At 40.3% G+C, this 22,261-nt stretch overlaps 1 protein-coding gene across 1 annotated transcript in view; it reads left to right on the plus strand.

Annotated features, from left to right (window-relative positions):
• The window catches only part of KCNN2 (potassium calcium-activated channel subfamily N member 2), a 505,075-nt gene that overhangs the window by 361,399 nt on the left and 121,415 nt on the right, over positions 1 to 22,261 (plus strand). The window contains exon 6 of the mRNA XM_070377191.1: positions 17,598 to 18,016. Coding sequence (XP_070233292.1) covers positions 17,598 to 18,016 — 419 coding nt within the window. The remainder of the gene's footprint in view (positions 1 to 17,597; positions 18,017 to 22,261) is intronic.

The following is a 22,261-nucleotide window of genomic DNA, read 5'->3' on the forward strand; positions in this document are numbered from 1 at the left end:
TTGTGTTTTCAAATCAGCAAAGTAATAGTTAACATAACAACACACAACCATTGTGAACAAGTAAAGGAGAATGTTTTAAAAAGGAAGTTTTGAGCATTCAACACTAAGCTACAATTCAGTTCATTTTTCGCTTAACCTTGACTGTCATCAGACTGGGTTGACTGTGTTTCATAAAGCTCCATGCTAACTAACTTAGAAGGCTGAACTTAGAAAAATAAAAATAAACAACTAAAAAAGATTCTTCCTTGTGGTTTATACACAGACTTGGGGCTCTTGTTTCATACACTGCTGGGATGTGTTCCCAGTTGCCGAGACTCTGAGCAGCTGAGCTTAAAGAACCATGCTGGTGACTTTCTTCTTTCACAGCTTCTCCACTGGGTTCAGCTTCAACAGAGCCTTTTTGTTGTACATGAGAAAGGAAAGAAGAAAGACTGCCCGGCCCAGTGCTGGGAGGGAGGCTCTGAGCCTGTATTGCAGAGGGGTTTCTTCCCAGAGGTACTCTAGGTCTTGTCTGTCAGCAGAGATTTTATTTATCATAGGTGAAACAGAACATTACAGCCAGAATTGAAATATTCTTCATTTTTCTTCAAGTCTCATTTTATCGCTTCCTTCTGTAGTGACGAGGGCCATTCAGAAATATGTGTGCACTTTTCCAGTCCGTGTTTTGATATGTGCACTAAATATACCTGTATTTATGAATGATCTGTAGTATTTGGAATTCTTTACATTTCACAAAGATGCTATGCTGTGTCTGTCATTGTACAACTTGCTTTCTTTTTTTTTCACTCAACACTGTATTTTGAATGTCTAGTCTAGTTCAGTTACATTAGTTATAGCAACTATGCTTTTTGTAAAAATTTCTGACATTTACTTTGAGTTAATACTTTCTCATGACTTCTTTCTCCTTTCTTTCCTTATGTTGGGTGATGTGAGGATTTTTTAAATTTATTTTTTTCTTTATTTTATATCAAATATGTATATTTTACAGTATCTAAAGTTAATCAGAATTTTTCTCCTTTGTTCATACTGAATCACAACCCCTGGAGGCCTTCATTTAATCCCATACCTCCATCTGTGTTATTGATATCCAGTATTTATAGCTTGCTTTTCTAACCTCATCCAAATTAATCTTTATGATGATGCTGATAACTATAATTATTTGCAATTTTAAATTTAGGCTTACTAGTGTGCTTACTGGTTCCTTCCCTCTTCCAATTCTATTCTGGGTCCTCTTCCCTTCAGTCCGAGCTTGTAGTATGTTCATTAGCAGCCAGTCTGCTCTTTATCTTCATCATCTTTTTCACCTTTTTTTCCTCTGAAAGAGATTTTACCTATATATAGAGGTATACAGGCTGACCCTTATTTTCTTTAGAACTTTGAAGATTTTAGTCAATTATTCTGTATCAATTTTTATTTTATCAGTCTAGATAGAAGCATTTCTAAAATTTAGAGAGAGGTATCATAACTCTGCATACTCCTGCCTTCCAAGAGAGGATCAGTCAAAACTCACAGTTATCGTTCAAGGCAGAGCTGTTACTGGAATGTGAGACTGTGTGTGTCGTAATGCAGTGATGGCCTTTGGGTGACTGAGTTGTACAAGATTGTTTGGTCTTTCGTTAAATGAGTCAAGACTGTAGGCTCTTTTGAGACCTTGTGTCTGCTTTTTGTGTGATGTGTATGTTTACTGTGTGTTGTGTATATCTTTCCTCTCTGCCAGGACTTCCTGCTACAACTCATTGACTAAATGTAATAACTCTCTTCCTTTAATCTGCAGGTTCCTTCCTTATTGTATATCTTTTGTTTCTCCTTAGCTGAATGCTAGTGCCCTACATAACCAGACTTGTCAATAATACATGGGTTTGTTTGATTTTGTTGTTAGTGTGGTCTGTATTTTCTTCCTAAAATTGTTTTACAACTGGCTGAGTATGCGATGAGCAGCCATAGATTTGTTTCGGATGCAAATCTGAAGCTGGAGTGCCTAGGTTCATATCCCAGACCCATACCTCAGCACCATATAAACTTGATTCACCCTCTAACCCCTCAGTTCCCTCATTCCTAAGAGAAAGATGGAAACTGTGTCTACTCTTTTAAGGTAAGTATTTAATATGGATTCATACATGTACACATACACATGAGGGACAGGGAGGCCTGGTGTGCTGCAGTCCATGGGGTCTCAAAGAGCTGGACAGACTTGGAGACTGAGCAACAACAAACACATACAGGTTAGAGCAGTGCCAGGCGCTAATAACCTGCGGTGACTTACGCACACTTCCAAACGGCTTTTAAGTTTCATCTCAAGTACCGTGGTTTGAGGTTCTATTCAGGTGAAGAGGTTCTTTGAGGTTCTATTCAGCTGAAGTTTTTACCAAATATTCAGGATGAAGAACATCTAACTTGGAGAAAAGCTAAACCAGGAAGAGGTTTATACCCCAGGGCATTGAATGTAATGTGTAATTTTATTTAAGTATTTGCTTCTGCCAGTGAAGCAGGAGGTCTGAGGGGCTACTGTCATCTAAATCATCAGGGAATAGAGGTGACATTTTAGAATTCCTAATGTAAATTTAAGCATTTATTTGCTTTTTAAATGTTTGATTTGCATCTAACTTTTCTGTTCAGCCTGCTGCCCCCGTCAAATGATGTGAATTCTGGATGACCTGAACTTTTACTCCAGGCTTTTCAGTAACTCACCATTTGACCATGGCCACATTCTTTCAATTGCCCGTGCTTTAATTGGACTGTTATAAGGGCAAATGAGCTAAAACATGTGCACAGGCTTTTAGCTAGTTTTCTGAAGTGCTTCAAATAACTAAGGTGATGATACTACATTTTAGCTATGTGGCAATAATTGCTGTAATGCTTCTAATAAAAAATGTACAGTTTTCACTTCAGATTAAATGTTTAGAATCAACAGATTCATTCATATTCAGCCGTTTCCTGGCTTTAAGACTTACCATGTTTATTTTATTTTACTTGTTCTTGTTATTGTTCAGTTACTAAGTCATGTACAATTTTTTTGAAACCCCATGGACTGCAGCACACCAGGCTTTCCTGTCCTTCATTATCTCCTGGAGTTTGCTCAAACTCATATCATTTGAGTCGATGATACCATCCAACCATCTCATCCCCTGTCACCCCCTTCTCCTCCCACCTTCAATCTTTCCCAGCATCAGGGTCTTTTCCAATGAGTCAGTTCTTCACATCAGGTGGCCAAAGTATTGGAGCTTCAGCTTCAGCATCAGTCCTTCCAGTGAATATTCAGGGTTGATTTTCTTTAGGATCGGCTTGTGGTTTATTCCCTATCAACTCCCAAAATGATGTCAGGACACTTACAAAATTTATAGACACTTAGACCAGCATGTCAATGAAACATTAGTGAAAAATTGACCATAGAGGGATTTTATTACAGTTTTTTGTTTGCTCTAATATTGATTTTCATCCTTTCCAATCCTGTTAATATCATCACTGATGTCAATGTCTGTGTCCATCTGCTCTTAGTCTCCTTTCAGTTAGGTAAGAGTGCCTTCATCTGAGGCTACCTGTTGACCCACTACAGATATGAATTATTGGAAAGAAACTATTATTTGTTTACCACTGTCTTCGTCCGTCAGTCCTGTGAGAGAGTAGACCTTCTGAACGGATGATGAAATTGAGGCTTAGAAAGTTTAAGTGGTTTTGCTGAGGTCAGGTATAGTCAGTGGTGGAAGGTCAGAGTGAAGACTAGATCTGCCTAAGTCCAGGAGATTCTAGAGCACAGCCTCCCAAGCCGTACACCTTCTTGCCTTCTGTCATATCACTTCTGTTGAGAGAAGTGAAAGGGGAAAAATAATTATTCTATCTTTATGGAAGTTAAAATGAAATTTTTAGATACAGTTTGCATGAATTCCAAAACACTGTGACCATAATTACCCAATAATACATTAGCACATGTAAAATGCCTGAATGGGCCCACAGAAGGTATGGACCTATGAGAGAAGCCATGTAAAAGGGGGTTAAGATTTTAAATAAGTTTTAAGAGCAGCAGGGCATGGATTTTTGATAACCTTAAATTACTGGGCCGAATTGGACTAGTATAAGATTTTGGTCTGTAGACATAGCTCTTGTCTAAGTCAGAAAAGGAAAATTCAGAAACATTTGAAGTTTCTATACCTCCTCTCGCTGGACTGGAAGAAACACAAACTGGAATCAAGATTGCCAGGAGAAATATCAATAACCTCAGATATGCAGATGACACCACCCTTATGGCAGAAAGTGAAGAGGAACTCAAAAGCCTCTTGATGAAAGTGAAAGTGGAGAGTGAAAAAGTTGGCTTAAAGCTCAACATTCAGAAAACGAAGATCATGGCACCCCGTCCCACCACTTCATGGGAAATAGATGGGGAAAGAGTGGAAACAGTGTCAGACTTTATCTTTCTGGGCTCCAAAATCACTACAGATGGTGACTGCAGCCATGAAACTAAAAGACGCTTACTCCTTGGAAGGAAAGTTATGACCAACCTAGATAGCATATTCAAAAGCAGAGACATTACTTTGCCAACAAAGGTTTGTATAGTCAAGGCTATGGTTTTTCCTGTGGTCATGTATGGATGTGAGAGTTGGACTGTGAAGAAGGCTGAGCGCCGAAGAATTGATGCTTTTGAAGTGTGGTGTTGGAGAAGACTCTTGAGAGTCCCTTGGACTGCAAGGAGATGCAACCAGTCCATTCTGAAGGAGATCAGCCCTGGGATTTCTTTGGAAGGAATGATGCTAAAGCTGAAACTCCAGTACTTTGGCCACCTCATGTGAAGAGTTGACTCATTGGAAAAGACCCTGATGCTGGGAGGGATTGGGGGCAGGAGGAGAAGGGGACGACAGAAGATGAGATGGCTGGATGGCATCACTGACTCAATGGACGTGAGTCTGAATGAATTCCGGGAGTTGGTGATGGACAGGGAGGCCTGGCATGCTGCAATTCATGGGGTCAAAAAGAGTCGGACACGACTGAGCGACTGATCTGATCTGATACCTCCTCTCAATAATGACCTTGATCTATTTTTCCTTTTGCATTTCCCTTCGTCCTTTTCCATGACTGACTTTCTCATTTTTATAAGTTAGTACTTAATTTATATTCTTGCCCCACTTGAAGATTCTGTGGAATATTATTACTTATACATGGGGTCATTTTTACCGGGGTCTGCAGAGTGTGTTATTGCCTCATGATAATCATTCAAGATTGACTTTATCTTAAATTTTTGTAGATGAGCAACTTGAGATTTAGAGAGATTATTTATCTTGCCCCAAACCACTAGCTAGTAAGTGGTCAAGTCAAAAATTAAATCCAAGCTTCACTGGCTGCAAAACATCTGTGTGTATTTCCTATGAGTCATACAATGATATCAGAGTCTTTTCAAATGAGTCAGCTCTTCGCATCAAGTGGCCAAAGTATTGGAGTTTCAGCTTCAACATCAGTCCTTCCAATGAACATTCAGGACTGATTTCCATTAGGATGGACTGGTTGAATCTCCTTGAAGACCGAGGGACTCTCAAGAGTCTTCTCCAACACCACAGTTCAAAAGCATCAATTCTTTGGCGCTCAGCTTTCTTTATCAGTCCAACTGCTATATCCATACATGACTACTGGAAAAACCATAGCTTTGACAAGACAGACCTTTGTTGGAAAAGTAATGTCTCTGCTTTTTAATATGCTGTCTAGGTTGGTCATAACTTTTCTTCCAAGGAGCAAGCATTTTTTAATTGATTTTGGAGCCCAAGAAAATAAAGTCTCTCACTGTTTCTACTGTTTCCCCATCCATTTGCCATGAAGTGATGGGACCAGATGCTGTGATCTTAGTTTTCTGAATGTTGAGCTTTAAGCCAACTTTTTCACTCTCCTCTTTCACTTTCATCAAGAGGCTCTTCAGTTCTTCACTTTCTGCCTTAAGGGTGGTGTCATCTGCATATCTGAGGTTATTGATATTTCTCCCGGCAATCTTGATTCCAGCTTGTGCTTCCTCCAGCCCAGCATTTCTCATGATGCACCCTGCATATAGGTTAAATAAGCAGGATGACAATATACAGCCTTGACGTACTCCTTTCGTGATTTGGAACCAGTCTGTTGTTCCATGTCCAGTTCTAACTGTTGCTTCCTGACCTGCATACAGATTTCTGAGAAAGATTGAAGGCAGGAGGAGAAGGGGACAATAGAGGATGAGATGGTTGGATGGCATCACCGACTCAATGGACATGAATTTGAGTAAACTCTGAGAGTTGGTGATGGACAGGGAGGCCTGGTATGCTGAAGTGCATGGGGTCGCAGAGTTGGACATGACTGAGTGACTGAACTGAACTGATACAATTTGATATTCTGAGCAGCTGGTTGATATTTAAAAGGCATGAACAAAAGCCTCCCAAGAAGTAACTCTGCCACTCAACAGTTACCATATATACTTTAAATTCTAATATTTGATATACATCCCTTTTGAAATATGGGCTGCTCTCTCCATTACATGTTTTGTTGTTCAGTCACTCAGTTGTGTCCAAATCTCTGCCACCCCATGGACTGCAGCATGCCCAGCTCCCCTGTCCTTCACTATCTCCTGGAGTTTGCTCAAATTCATCTCCATCAAGTCAGTGATACTGTCTAACCATCCTATCCTCTATCATCCCCTTCTCTTCCTGCCCTCAATCTTACCCAGCATCAGGGTCTTTTCCAATGAGTTAGCTCTTCACATCAGGTGGCCAAAGTATTGGAGCTTCAGCATCAACATCAGTCCTTCCAATGAGTATTTAAGGCTGATTTCCTTTAGGATTGACTGGTTGTATCTCTTTGCAGTCCAAGGGACTCTTGAGATTGTTTAAGTTGATGATTATTCCTTATTTTTATGGTGGTGGTTTAGTTGCTAAGTTATGTCCGACTCTTGCGACCCCATGGACTATAACCTGCCAGGCTCCTCTGTCCATGGGATTCTCCACTGGAGTGGGTGGTCATTTCCTTCTCCAGGGGATCTTCCTGACCCAGGGATCGAACCCAGGTCTCCTGCATTGCAGGCAGATTCTTTACCAAATGAGCTACAAGGAAGACCTATTTTTATAGACATGTACATAGCATGTATGTGCTCAGTTGCTCAGTTGTGTTTGACTCTTTGTGACCCCAAAGAGTCTTTGGACTGTAGCCAGCCAGGCTCCTCTGTCCATGGGATTTTCCAGACAAGAATACATACTGGAAAGGTCCCCATTTCCTACTTCAGGGGATCCGACCCATAAACCGAACCTGCATCTCCTGCATTGACAGGCAGATTCTTTACCATTGAGCAACCTAGGAAGCCTACATAGCAGTTGAAGGTATATTAAATTAAATGTAGACATACTTTTAGCTGCTTAACAAAAAACTCAACTAATAGTGGGTTAAGCATATGGAGTCAGTGGTTGCTGACTCAGTGGCTCCAGATGTCAGGGATGGCACGACTGTGATTCTTTTCACCTTTTTCTTATGATCATAAGATAACTTCTGCAGACCTCAACATCACCTCTTTTTAGGGTCAGAGGAAGAGAATGAAGCATCCTGTGCCAGTAAGATATCATTTTTATCCAAAAAAGCAAAGACATTCTAGCGAGTGCCCCTGCTTATGATGTCTGGTCATGACTATATCACATGGCTACATGTACCTGCAGAAGAGTCTGGGAAAGTGGACATTTCTGTAATGGAAATGGAAAAGAGAAAAGAGGGAAGGAAGTGGCACAGTGTTGGCCCTAATGTATGCTGACTGTTTATTTCATCATTACAGCTACTTTCAGAGACAACAAATAGCATTATCTCCATTTTACAGATGACAGAAGAAATAGGTCCATGAAGTTCACATGACTTCCTAAGGTCCTGTAACAAGTTAGACCATCTGGAAGCTGAGCCTGGCTTTCCTACATTCCAGTCCAGTTCTTTACACTCTTTCCCCAGGGAAGAGTTAGCAATTCATTGATTAATATTTTAGTGCAGCAGTTTGGAAATCCTCTTTCCTGGATGCAGAAAGCTCTCAGGACAGCATGAGTGCACGGGACTGCCAGGGTGGGCAAGAGGCTCCAAAAGCAAGAAAGGCTCCAGAGTGGGTGATAAGGAAATCTTCCCAGTTTTGTTCAGCAATGAACCCAGAATATGAATTCTAAACATAGCTTTTCTGGTTTTGCTCCAGTCCTGGACTGAGGGTCTTGGCAGGAATCTCAGTGACACCACTGACATCTTCTCCCTTCACCTGTTTGTTCTTTGACCTAGTCTGTGGCAGGGAGTTGTGGTCTGAATTCTTCATTGATTTTGTCTTGTACTGTGCTGTGCTTAGTTGCTTAGTTGTGTCCAACTCTTTGCAACCCCATTGACTACAGCCTGTCAGGCTCGTCTGTCCTTGGGGATTCTTCAGGCAAGAATACTGGAGTGGGTTGCCATGGCCTCCTCCAGGGGATCTTCCCAACCTAGGGATCGAACCCAGATCTCTCACATTGCAGGCGGATTCTATATTGTCTGAGCCACCAGGGAAGCCCATGAATACTGGAGTGGGTAGCCTATCCCTTCTCCAGGGGATCTTCCCGACCCAGCAATCGAACCAGGGTCTCCTGCGTTGCAGGTGGATTCTGTACCAGGGAAGCCTGATGCCTTAATAAGGAGATCCTCATTATTGTCTTACCTCTTTAGTGAGTTTTCACTTTATTTTATCCAAAAGTTGTTTTCTGACTAAGGACTCTCTTTTTTGCATGAACACATTTTGTGCATTTTCCTTTGGGCCACTATCCCCTTGATATCCAAGAACTCAGCTTGGAAGTTCTTAGTCCTGAGTTATATGAAGAGTCCAGGCAATGGAAGGGAAAGAAGGGGGAGGTACCAGGTACTAGTTTATGTTGGAGCCTCCTCTTTATTTTTCTCAGTGTCTTCTTCATGCCTCTCTTTTGGAAATTTTCACCAGCACAGTAATTATTCATTTATATTTCACTTCCTTATTGAACACCAAGAGGCTTTTGAATCTTTGTATCCATAGACCCTTACAAGCAGAAGCATTCAGTATCTGAGTGAACTGCAGAACTTGGTCTTATTGAATATTTGGTTTAAAGGTTAACCAAAGAGTCTTATTTATTTTTTGTTCATGTTGTTGAAAACAGTTATGTAATGTAATGGTTCAAGGTTTTGCCTTGGTAAGCAGAACAGTTTCAGTGTAAATTGTGTTCAGTGCGTTTCATGTCTGTAGATTATCATTTGAATGTCAGTTACTGCTTTCTAGTTTATCGGGTTTGTACATATAAACTATTTGTTAGGGTTGCAATTGAAAGTCTAATGAACTCAGTCATTCTCATTTCCCCTTCCTCTCTTCTTCAGTCATTTCCTTATTTTTGTTATTAATTAACTTGCATTTTTTCATTCACATGATTCCACAATAAGAGTATTTTTTAAAATGTGTAATTGAAAGTCTCCCTTCCATTTCTCATCCCTAGCCACTCAGTTTACCTCCACTAAGCAACATTTATCAGTAAGTTCTAGAATATTCTTTCAGATATTTTTGCACATACAAATATGAATATATGTTCTCCTATTTACAAAGCTACACAAATAGCATATAGAATGCTTTTATTGTTGTTGTTCAACTGAGTGACTTAATAGACCATTTCCTTGAATAATATATAACAATTTTATCATCTTTTCTAAACAGCCTACTGATCCATTTTGTGGAAATCTCTAATTTGTTTAACCCTTTTCCCTTTTAGTGGATATTGAGATTATTTCTAGTCTTTTGCTAATATACAATCTATGCTATAAAAATATCCATACATGTTTATTCTCACATATGTAAATATGTCAGTAGGACAGACTTCATCTAAGAAAATGAAATTGCACTGTCAAAGAACATGTACATTTATAACCTGATAAATTGCCCTCCCTGGAGTTGTACTGATTTACACTTCCACCCACAGTGTATAAGCGTTTCCTATTTCTCCACACCTTCATTAGTATAGTGAGTTATAAAACTTTTAGATATTGTGCAGTATGACAGGTCCAAAACATGGTATCATATTTTCCCCTTATGATTGAAGTTGAGCTTTTTTTTAAATAGGTTTAAGAACTATTTCTATTTCCTTTTCCTTTTCCATGACTTTCTCTTTTTATCATTTGTTTATTTTTCTGTTAGTCTGCTCATCTCTTTCATAAGGCATTAAAGGAAATTTTATACAATTAGGGAAATTAGTTTTTTTTTTGTGGTAATAGTTATGAAGAGTTTCCCCATGTTTTGGTGTTTGTCTTTTTTATTCTCTTTATTATAGTTTTGGCCAGGTGCAGAAAGCAAAAAGATTAGTGTAGTCAATTAAAAAATGTATCAATATTTTCTTTTAAGACTCTGGTGTTTTTGTCACAGTTAAAAGGCTTTCCTTACCATAATAAAGAACAATATGAAAAAGAAAATACATATACATGTATAACCGGATCACTTTTCTTATACCTAAAACTAACACAATATTGTAATTCAATACATCTATAAAAAGTGAATAAATAATTTAAAAGGCCTTCCTTTTAGTGAGCTTGCAAAATAATTCTTACATGATTTCTTCTATTATGTTAGTAGTTTAGTTTCATTTTTATATCTAAATCTTTCATCCACCTGGAATTTTTCTTGATATATTTGGTGTGAAGCATCCATTCAACTTTATGTTTCTCTAGTCGGCTATTTAGTTGTCCCCAAATCATTTTTTAATAAACTGTGTTTTCCTCACTGACTTGATGGTCTGCCTTATAATACTGTGAATTTCCTGGTATGTTGGGTCTATTTGGTCTGGTCTTCTGTACTGTCCCATTGGCCTATCAGTGAGTTTATGTCCCAGTACCACATGGTTTCAATCATTAACTTGTTTAATAATCTATCAGAACTGCTTCTCCATCTTACTCTTCCTTTTCAGAGGTTTTTTGTTTGGTTGGTTGGTTATTCTACCTATACTTACTTTTTTAACAAATACATGCCTAAACTTATTTTATTCAGAATTATTTTCATGCACCACTTCTGTGCTGAACACTGCTGTGAATTCTCTACTGGAAAGGAAACTTGATATATAAGACACTGTCCCGAGATCAGACCAGAGAGCTTTCACCTCACTGAAGAGAAAGAGCACGTGTTGAAGGCGGCTCCCCTTCCCCCTCTGTGTGCACAAGTCTGTTCTCTGTATCTGCATCTCTGTTCCTGCCCTGCACACAGGCTCATCTGTACCATCTTTCTAGATTTCATACACACGTGTTAATACATAATATTTGTTTTTCTGAAGAATTGAGAGAGTAGGATTGACATATATACAGTGCCATGTGCAAATAGATAACTTGTGGGAAGCTATGTGGCACAGGGAGCTCAGTTCAGTGCTGTCTGACAACCTAGAGGGGTGGGTTGGAAGGGTGGGGGAGGTTCCAGGGGAGGGGGGGATATATATATAGCTCATTAAGTTCATTGCACAGCAGAAACTAACACGACATTGTAAGCAGTTATTCTCCAATTAGAAGGTGGCTGAGGCATTGCCGCTCAGTCCCTCACTCTCCTCAGCTGGCTAAGCTGAGGGCCTTGTGCCAGCACGTGACCTGATCATGTAACGGGCCTGTGCCACTCTCTCTTTGCTGCTGACTCTTGCTACCAGGTCATCTTGGAAATGAGCTTGAAGTAGATTGTGTGTTGGATATCTGAGCAAATGGAAAGCTTGTGATGGGATATATTTGGAGAGCATGTCCTGTTATGCCTACAAGTTACTTTACTTTACTCTGGCATTAAAGACCATTAACCACAGCTCCAGAATTAAAGCAGATGAAATCGTCATGCTTTAGGCCCTAGAATCTTTCTTCTTTGATCAACATCAAAATGAAAAATGAATAGAGATGGTTTAATAGCTGTCATTTTGACTACTCTAACTCCCCCACAAGTTAGCTTAAAAGAGATCGTCTATGTATTATATGGGTCATATTGAATGTAATGGGAATATTTTTACAGTTGGATTTTCATTCTTGACCTGGAGTCACTTGATGAAAATTTAGAGTGTTTTCTTATTCTGGGTAGAATATTGGGTGCCTTATCATAGCTCTGAACCTGGTAAATATTATTTGACAGTTTCTAATTGACAGCCCTCACCCTTGACTCTAAAAATACTTTCTTTTCTTCCTGCTTCACAGACAGGCTTGGCTTTCCGGCTGCCCTCCACATTTGGGGTTCCTCAGGACTTGGCCCTGTGTCCTGTCCTCTTCATTTCCTCTAATTTTTCTTTTGATCTCATAAAACTACCTAAATATTGATGCCTTCCAAATTTATTTCAATAGTCCAGAGTTCGCCTCTGAGTGGCTTGCAATCCTGCTGCCTACTTGGCATCTATACTCAAATGGCAGTGGCCAAAACGGAACCTCCCCTGCTCCCCGTGTCCAGCCCACTGTACTCAGGACGTGGCACCAACATCAACTGTGTTTGTCAGAGTAGAAGCTCGGTCGTCTCTGATTCTCTTTTTTTGAATGACTCCCACATTCAGCCCATCAGCAAGTTCTAGCTAGATCTCCAAAATATTTCTCTAGTGCACCCACTGTATTCATTTCCATGGCAACCCTCACTGATCCTGGTCCAGGTCAGGGGGATACTACCTACCATCAGATGCAATAGAACTTCCTAACTAGTGTCCTCCCTTGTAAACTCTGGTTTAACCTGTAAATCACATCGCGTCGTTCCTTGTGTAACACTCTCCAGCAGATTCAGTGCCCTTGGACTGAAATCCGATCTTGACACTATGGTCGTCAAGGTCCCACATATCTTTCCACCCTTGTCTCTTCAAACTCATCTCCTGTCTCTCTGCCCCTTGACCTGCCACTCTGGTTTTCTTACATTTCCTTAGGCATGCTAAGCTTTTGTAGCCTATGGCCTTTACATGTGCTATCTCCTCTGCTGGAATGTTCTTCTTCTGGCAGTTTATATGACTGGCTCTTCTCTTCTTGCAGATGTTGCCTTAAGTGCTACTTCTCAAGATGACTTCCCTGATGACCACGCGTGCTGTCACCTCCAATTTATCGTTCTCTATTCATCTCTTGTTTGTTTCCTTCATGGCGATATACACAGACATAATTACTTTAGTAAATTGCTTTACATCTGCTTCTTTGATTTTGTTTTTCTTTCTTGGTGAAAGTTAGTTCCATGGGGCAGACTCTGTCTGCTACAAATCCTACCTTGTGGCTAATACATGGCAGAATGCCTGGCACATACTGAGTATTCAGTACACTGAATATTTAGTGAATAAATGAAAAAAAAACAAAGGAACAAGCAGCTATTATGGATGGGGGGTAAGTGAAGAGTAGAAGGAAATATTTCTTTCTTTAGCACTGAAGTATGTACTATGATAAAACCAAGAATTAAAATAATTTCAGGTGTTGATTAAACCCCTGATGGTAAAAAGCAACTACACTATAGAAAATTTCTCTGGGGACATTATTGAACATGCTGTCAAATTGCAGAATTATGCTGCTGCAATGACTTAGCATTTAATAGGGTGTGTTCTCTACAAATTTGGAAAATATCAGATTTATTTCACTTGTGTTCAGTATTAGTATTCTCATCTCCCTTGAGCATGCTCAGTTAGCATTAGGACCTGTCTAGTGATTAGAGTAATCAATATTAACTGAGAAACAGCAAGGCAGTTCATTTTCCAAGTGTTTATAATTCTTTACCAGATAGATATGGAGCCTCGCAGATGAGTAGAGTGACAGTCTGACAAAGAAATCCTTATTGTCCTCTGTGGTGGCAGCTATAAGGGGCACACAAAGAGATCACGATGGAACAAAACGGGAGACTTGCAGATTTGTCTCAGCCTGGACGGTGTCCTAAGGAAGGTGAGACTATGGAGTTTGGTCTCAAAGGAATAAGAATTTGCTCGGTGGAAAGACTTTCCATAAGACAGAATGGACAAAGAAATGGTAGTGTGTTCTGAAATCTGCAACCAGAGGGAAATGTAAGAGAAGAAATAGGCAATGAGTTTGAAGAGATAGGCAAAACCAGATTGCTGAATTGACAGGAGGAAGGTGGCTTGGAATGGTTTTAATCTTGATAGCAATAGGATTATATAATTTCCATTTTCAGGAGGTCACTGGAGGATGGATGATGGCTTCCAGTAGGAGATATCTGGTTGTAGAGGTAAAAGGCATGGAAGAGGTCCTCCTGGAAAGGACAGAAAGAAGAGTCAGAGATGAAGCTTACTAGAGAAGGGGCTCATGAATGGTTGTAAGGGGAAAGGGCTTTTTTTTTTTTTTTTTTTTTTTTTTCAGGAAAATGGGATATATTCTTCAGAATGGCAGCAATTTTTTTTAAAAAAGCAATGTCACACAAGCCAAGAGAAGAGATCTTTTTTAGAAAGGAAGAAATGATTAATATCAGATCAAGTGAGATAAAGATTAAGTTGGAAGAACTAGAGTTCATAATGAAGGTGTTTTGACTGACCCTTAGGCAGAGCTGTATTGGTGGAGTGATGGGTGATGAGGATGAAAGCCCCAGGGAGGTGTTGGGGCTGAAAGAAAAGTGAGAAAATGAAGACTGCTTAGGGCAGACACAGAGCCAGCGGGGACTCTGTGTTGAAGTGAAGTGAAGCCATTCAGTCGTGTCCGACTCTTTGTGACCCCGTGGACTGTAGCCTACAAGGCTCCTCTGTCCATGGAATTTTACAGGCAACTGGAGTGGGTTGCCATTTCCTTCTCCAGGGGAATCTTCCCGACCCAGGGATCGAACCCGGGTCTCTCGCATTGCTTTACCGTCTGAGCCACCAGGGAAGCCCTTGTTTGTGTTGCTCTGATTTTAATGAACGGTGGGGATTTGAACATGCTTGTATCCTCTGCTGAGAGGGAGAAAGCACAGGAACTGGAGGGGAACTGGATTTCGGTGGAACACTGCTGTAAATAGGTAGAACAGAAGAGAGTGCAAATAAGGAGAAAAGGAGGAGATGTAGGTGAGCTTGTGGCTGAAGTATAAAATGGAGGTATTTCTGATACTGAGGGCAACTGTACTGACTGGAACAAAGTTGGCTCTGCAGGGAAAAGACTCCTGTCTGGAGCAGAAGCTGTAGGGGTCGGGGGATGATGGCAGAGACGCTGAGGGTGCAGCTGGCACTGAAGGCATGTGCCTGTGGTGGGCCCAGCCCACCTGCACGACCCGATGGAAAGTTACCTGGGCAGGCCCACCGGAACAGGAGGGAAAAGGCTGCTGAGGACTCCGGCGGCACGGTGGCTGCAGTGCTGGGAAGGAAGGAGTGAACCAGCTTCCTTAGGGAAGTGAGCAGGGAGGGCGATGGGAAGGCCTGGAAAGAGGGGGTAGCCTGCGTGAGGTCAGGGGACCAAGTGCTCTGGGAGTGATGGGGGAGGATCGGGAGAAATAGGAGCCGGGAAGTAACATCAGCATTATACACTTTACGGCTCACCTCAGAAGGTACTCATTCTGCACTGATGCTGCTATTGCCCAGAAGGGAGTGGGGAAAGCCTGTCTTGGAATCGTGCTGAGAATCTGTAGCACAGCGTCTGTCTATCCGGTGTCTTGGTGCTTATGACTCCTTTTGCGGGTGGATTTGATTTGTTTCCAAGTCGTTCAGAACCATGTTTGGTGAAGAAAGGAGACAAACTGGGTAATATCATTTTCAGTAGAAATGGAAACGTAGACTTAAATAACAGTATTGTTTTTCTTACGTGACTTACACTGGCCCTTGATAGCACTTTACCAAGAGTAATGATAGCGTCTCTAAATGTATAGAGCCTCTCAAAGGAGCTAGTTGGAGGAAGACATCCTTTTGGGCATAAGCATCTTAAGAGATTTTGGGTTCTGAAGAGTTAGAGAGAATCCTGTAAATACTCACTGATAAACAGTTTAGAAGGCTTCTACCATTATATCTATACAATCTTTTGTATATCTTTATTATTGAAATGCATAAGAATATTTCTGTCGCCAACTTAATGGCTTTATTTATGATCTGTTTCTTTCTTGGAAACTGGAAAGTCTAATTTTAACTTTTTAGCATTTCTAATTTTTAGCATTTATTTATCAAACCCTCTGAGTTCCCTAGGTAGAAAGTTAATGATAAAGGCATACAGAAAACCATATGTTGCCATAATTTGTTGAAAATTTGATAAGAGATCCTGCTTATTCTCCAACTTTTTTGAAGTACCAGAAAGAAGTGATCATTTGGTCCTCAAATTCCTGTCCTTGCAAGTAGCACTGATGGCAGTGTTTGAACAACAAAATGGGCAGTAGCTGTGACCTGCAGGACAATTAACTTAGAATGGGAATTTGTTACCATCTAAGTGCTGGGTGGAGGAGGAGAACTTGGCAACCCATTCCAGTATTCTTGCCTGGAGAATTCTATGGACAGAGGGGCCTGGCGGGCTACAGTTCATAGGATTGCAAAGAGTCGGACTCGACTGAAGCAACTTAGCATGCAAGTGGTGCGGAGATGACTATTTTGACTCCAGAGGAGCAGAGGTCATAGAATCCAATCACCCTGAAGATCTGCTCAGCCAACTTCCTTTGCAACTCACTTACCTGAGAACGCACTGTTCTCACTTGGGTTGCTTTCATCTCATGCTTTCTACAGAAATTGGCTACCTACCAAAAGGCAAAGAATATGTCATCTCTCTCAGTGGGAGAGCACTGTTGGCATTCTGGGCAGACAGGTCTGTTTTGTGCGTGGGACTCTCAGAACTACAGCGAGCTTGGCACCGCTGGCTTCCTGGCTGTAAATGCCAGTAGCCTTCACAAGTCACTGTGACAGTCAGAAATGATGCCTCTGGCTGTTTGTGATCTAGAGCCTGGGGGACTTGTTTACTGAACAGCCAGGGAAGACAGGAAACATTCTTTTCTGTTCCTTTTATTGTCTATCTTCTTTTTCTTTCTTTTCTTTGTTTTCGTTCATTGTGGAGTGAGGAATGACAGAAGTAGGGGAAAGGAACCTTTATTATAGAAAGAAAGATGGAAAACAAATTAATAATCCAAGGGAAGGCTTCGGGAGAGCAGAAAGAACGAGGTAAAATATAGAGCAGTAGCAAGGAAGCTGGGAGAAACGTTTTTGCCACATTTGTCTGTGGTCCCTTGTGATTTTCTTTCAGAAGCCAAAAATAAGATTATCTGTAAGAATGCTCCTGTATTATTGCATTAGAGGGTATACCCAATTGCCCAGGCACTGTAAATAAATTTCACTGAGAATATGGCTAGAATTGCGCAAGGTTTCAATCCAGATCCTCAAGGAGAAGAACAGCTTGTTACAAGTCTTTCTGACTTCATCTAAGGTGGGGGGCGGTGGGGGGGGGTACATTACTGATAGGCCCCAGTCCCTTATTTTTAAATGATATCACTGACATGATTATACAGGAGCACAGACTCCAAAATAGCTTCAGCTCCTGTATAGTGAGTTTGTAATCTTAATTTTTACAAAATAAAGTTCTTCTGTGCCAATGCCATTTTCTTAAAATAGTGTACCTGGCTACTAGCATTTAGAAGTTAAGACCTAGCGCTCGCCATGATTGCTTAAAGTCATCTGTGATGTATTTTAAAAATCTGCACTAACCCTTGTGGACCATTCATGCCATACTGAAGCTGATTTTCTACTTTATTTTTTCAGTTGTTCATGGTGGACAATGGAGCAGATGACTGGAGAATAGCCATGACTTATGAGCGTATTTTCTTCATCTGCTTGGAAATACTGGTGTGTGCTATTCATCCCATACCTGGGAATTATACGTTCACATGGACGGCCCGGCTTGCCTTCTCCTATGCCCCATCCACCACCACCGCTGATGTGGATATTATTTTATCTATACCAATGTTCTTAAGACTCTATCTGATTGCCAGAGTCATGCTTTTACATAGCAAACTTTTCACTGATGCCTCCTCTAGAAGCATTGGAGCACTTAATAAGATAAACTTCAATACGCGTTTTGTTATGAAGACTTTAATGACTATATGCCCAGGAACTGTACTCTTGGTTTTTAGTATCTCATTATGGATAATTGCCGCATGGACTGTCCGAGCTTGTGAAAGGTAAGTTTGTTTCTTTTCCTGAGAACATAATTTGCCTTATAGTGTCCTTAAAAGTGGGAGAAAGAACACATTTTAGACCAGAAACATGCAGAGACTTACGCTTGAAAATGTGGGGTTCTATCATGAGCTTATTTTAAATGAATGAGAAAGAACTTTTCTTAAGATATTTTGCATACAGCAATGTCTTGATGGTTATGTATTTTTCTTTCTAATCTGACCAGTTTTCAGTAGAGGGCTGCCTTTTGCTGCCTTTATAATCAGAACTTGGAGACCTTCCCATTGTGTAGGAGACTCCTATCAGAAATGCTTGTCTAATGGTAATACTGAGTCCTTTGGTGCCTCTTTGGTTATAGTGTTGATTATTGCTGAGACAAGTGGGGATACCTCAAAGTGCTTTGCTGATTCAGTGCCTACTTTTAACAGTGTTCACGTGATTATAGATAAGGGGCCTATAGGTGTATACTGGGTTTTATTGAACTCTCAGCAGTTAGTGAGAAGGGTCCATGTGTATTTGATATATTGTCTGAAGAGCTCTGGTAGTGCAGAGCTAGATGCAGTCTCAGAACTGCTTGGCGAGTCTGGGTTCATCAGTTAGAGCATCTGCAATATTAACCTTGCCATTTAACAAACAAGCAAAAATAGACTTGTTACGTAAATGGGAGGAACTGGAGAGGGAATCTATTGTGACCTTGGTGAAGAAAATTCCAGTTGAAATTAGCAATAGACATATAGCAAGGACTTAGAAGTTTATAGAACTATTAAATATTGGGATGTTGGTGTTTGTAGTAACTAGGTATTTTTAAATTTAGCTTTTGAAAGAAACTAAAATGTACATACACATATGTACAAATAGTTTAACAAAGAAAAATATCTGTATGAAAACTGTTGCAAAAATAACAAGCCCAGAACACACCTCCCCCATTTCTTCTTTCCAGAAGCAATCACTTTAAATTCATTTAGCCATTTCTTTGTTAACTACTTTCCAAAGTTCCAAATGATATTGCTTATACTGCTGCTGCTGCTGCTAAGTCGCTTCAGTTGTGTCCAACTCTGTGCGACCCCATAGATGGCAGCCCACCAGGCTCCCCCGTCCCTGGGATTCTCCAGGCAAGAACACTGGAGTGGGGTGCCATTTCCTTCTCCAATGCATGAAAGTGAAAAGTGAAAGTGAAGTCACTCAGTCGTGTCCGACTCTAGCGACCCCATAGACTGGAGCCCACCAGACTCCTGTGTCCAAGGGATTTTCCAAGCAAGAGTACTGGAGTGGGTGCCATTGCCTTCTCTGGCTTATACTGCTGCCTCTAGATTTTTCATCTAGATCTTTCAGGAAGTTGGGGTTTTAGTTGTCTTTCACTTTCATGTACACATTGCTTTCCTGACTCTTGCCCCACAAAAAGTAATTTTTCTTTCTAGTAAGTTACATAAGCGCCAATCATCTATATTCCATAGTTATATCATTATTATTATTACTGTGTGAACTGCACTTGTAGTTGAACTATATGGTATATTATAATCATTTTGCCTTTTCTGCACATCCTTTTATTTTCTTTGAAATTAATAATCACCTCTTTTTATTTTCTTAGTTTTTTATTTAGTTTTCTTTGTTTTTGCTAATTTTCTATATACTTACCACTAAGTCATATCTAAACCCTTCTACATTATGTAAATATAATTTTACTAGATTTATATATTTATTAGGGAAAACCTATCAATTTTGCTTCAAACTTGAATGTCTGGGGACTTTCTAAACTGCTTGTCAGTCAAAGTGGAGGTTTCCTTTGCTTTATTTGTATGTTTCATATCTTTCTTCTTGAACCTCATTTTTCCCTCTTTCTTCACTTATTCCCTCATTTTAACAAAATTCATCTTCCAGTAGCTTCTGAGGAAAGGTGGTGGGTGAGAGATATTTTTTTGAGACCTTGCAGGTATGGCAACTTCATTAGTCTCCCTTGCTGGATGGAAAGCTCTAGTTTGAAAAGCATTTCTCTTGGAACACTGGGGACTTCATTTCCTTCTGACATCCAGGGTGCGGCAGTCTGATGCTGTTCTCATTTTTTAATCTTTTTTTTTTGACGGAAACTTTTAGGATCAGTGATCTAAAATTTCAGCAGGGTATGCATGCTCAGTCACTCAGTCATGTCCAGCTCTTTGTGACCTTGTGTACGGTAGCCCGCCAGGCTCCTCTGTCCATGGTATTCTCCAGGCAAGAATACTGGAGTGGACTGCCATTTCCTTCTCCAGCACAAGGGTATATCATGGTGTAATTATTCTATTTAATGCATTGAGCCTGTCCAATCTTGGAATTAATCTCCTTCAGTTCTTGGAAATTTTCTTGAATTATTTAATAATTTTTGTTCCTGTTTTTTGTTGTGTAGATATTGATCCTTCTCTATGAGTTCTATAATCTTCTTATTTCCCTCTGTGTTGTTTTCCACCTGTTTTTGTTTCATATATAGAAGATAATCTCAATTTTTCTTTCAAGGTCTTTCTTTTGGAATTTTATTACTTCTTTACTATATATTAATTTCCATTGTCTCATATTTGCTCTTCAAATGCCCATTTTTTAAACTAGCATCACACTTTTTTATTCATAAATGTACTGTTTAATTTCTTTAGAGATGTTAATGATAATCTTTACTATTTTTTTCCTTTGTGTATTTTCCGTTTCCCCAGAGATGTACTTTTCTGGGTTTTTGTTTGTTTTTGTTTTGGCTTCAGTCTCTTTTAGAAGCTTTCCTTCAGTATTTAGGTAACTTTAGCAGTCCCCTTATACTTAAGATCGAGGAACTAAAGACCTGATTAGAAGCTTTCTGTACAGATCTAGAATTTGTCAACCGTGGACTTCACTACATGGTGATTAGGGTGGGAGCGTAGAACATCAATTTCAGTATCTTTACATAGTTTTATTTTTCTCTGAATAATCCAACTGACTCATGGGAAATCTGTTTTGAAAGTGAAAAGTGAAAGTGTTAATCACTCAATCCTGTCTGACTCTCTGCAACCCCATGGACTATAGCCCACCAGGCTCCTCTGTCCATGGAATTCTCCAGGCAAGAATACTGCAGTGGGTTGCCATTCCCTTTTCCAAGGGTTCTTCAAAACTCAGGGATCAAACACAGGTCTCCTGCAATGCAGACGGATTCTTTACCATCTGAGCCACCAGGGTACTGTCCTGCAATGAAGGTAGATGCCTGGGTGACAGTATTGTGGAAATTGAAAGATGGGACAGAAAGAAGAGGTTTCATTTAGTATGTGAATATAATAGTTATTTATCTTCCTAGTTGCAGTGGAGTTAGGCTGGCTCTCTCCAGTGCGTAATGCCCTGTAGTCAGCCAACAGACCTTGGGTTTTACCTCTCCAGACAAGAAACTTGCAGACTTCTGCCAGGTTGGCGAAAGGCATTACCAGCAACACAGAGTAGAAGCAGGAATCAGGGTGTCTAACTGCTTTTGTACAATATTTCAACCTGTCCTTTCACTGAAAGCTCCATCATTGTCTGCTGTCACTGAGGTACTGGTGCCGAGAATTCCTAATTCTTTGGTGTGTGTATGGAGGGAGGGGCGAGGTTGCTGGTTCTCAGTGCAGATATGGCGGCTTTCTGACCAATCCGGGTCTAGAATTCTCATTTCTCAAGTCAGGTAAGCCACTTACCACTTGTCAGTTGGCTTTCTAGCTACTTTATTTCTGTCTTGTCACTCATAACCCAGGAAGGAGTTGTGCTTTTTTGTTTGCTGTCTAGCCATTTTAAGAAGGTTTAGGGAGGGAGCTGAGGCCTGTGTGTTTGTTGAGTCCACCTGCTTTTATGAGAAATTCCCTAGTGACTAGGTTTTATTACTAAGTATCTGAATCTTTTTTAAAACTTCTCTACATAAATACAATATTTGAGGGATTAAAGATTTTCCTTTTAAAGAAAGGTAGACTCCTTATGGTGTGCTTTGTTTCCTAGCAATCATGGTACTTAGAGGCTTATGATATTTTCTGGAGCAGCTGTACCTGTAATACTTGGAGAATCAATATGGTAAACTTTAGTTGATATACCTGTGTGGTCTATGAAGATGACTCTTACTTTAAAGTTGTGCATAGTGTTAAAGCGTTAGTTGCTCAGTCATGTCTGACTCTTTGCGAACCCACGTGCTGTAGCCCGCCAAGCTCCTCTGTCCATGGAATTCTCCAGGCAAGAATACTGGAGTGGGTAGCCATTCCCTTCCCCAGCGGACCTTCTCAACCTGGGGATCAACCCAGGTC

The sequence above is a fragment of the Bos mutus genome, chromosome 10 (assembly GCF_027580195.1).
Source record: "Bos mutus isolate GX-2022 chromosome 10, NWIPB_WYAK_1.1, whole genome shotgun sequence".
In the NCBI taxonomy this organism is placed as follows: domain Eukaryota; kingdom Metazoa; phylum Chordata; class Mammalia; order Artiodactyla; family Bovidae; genus Bos; species Bos mutus.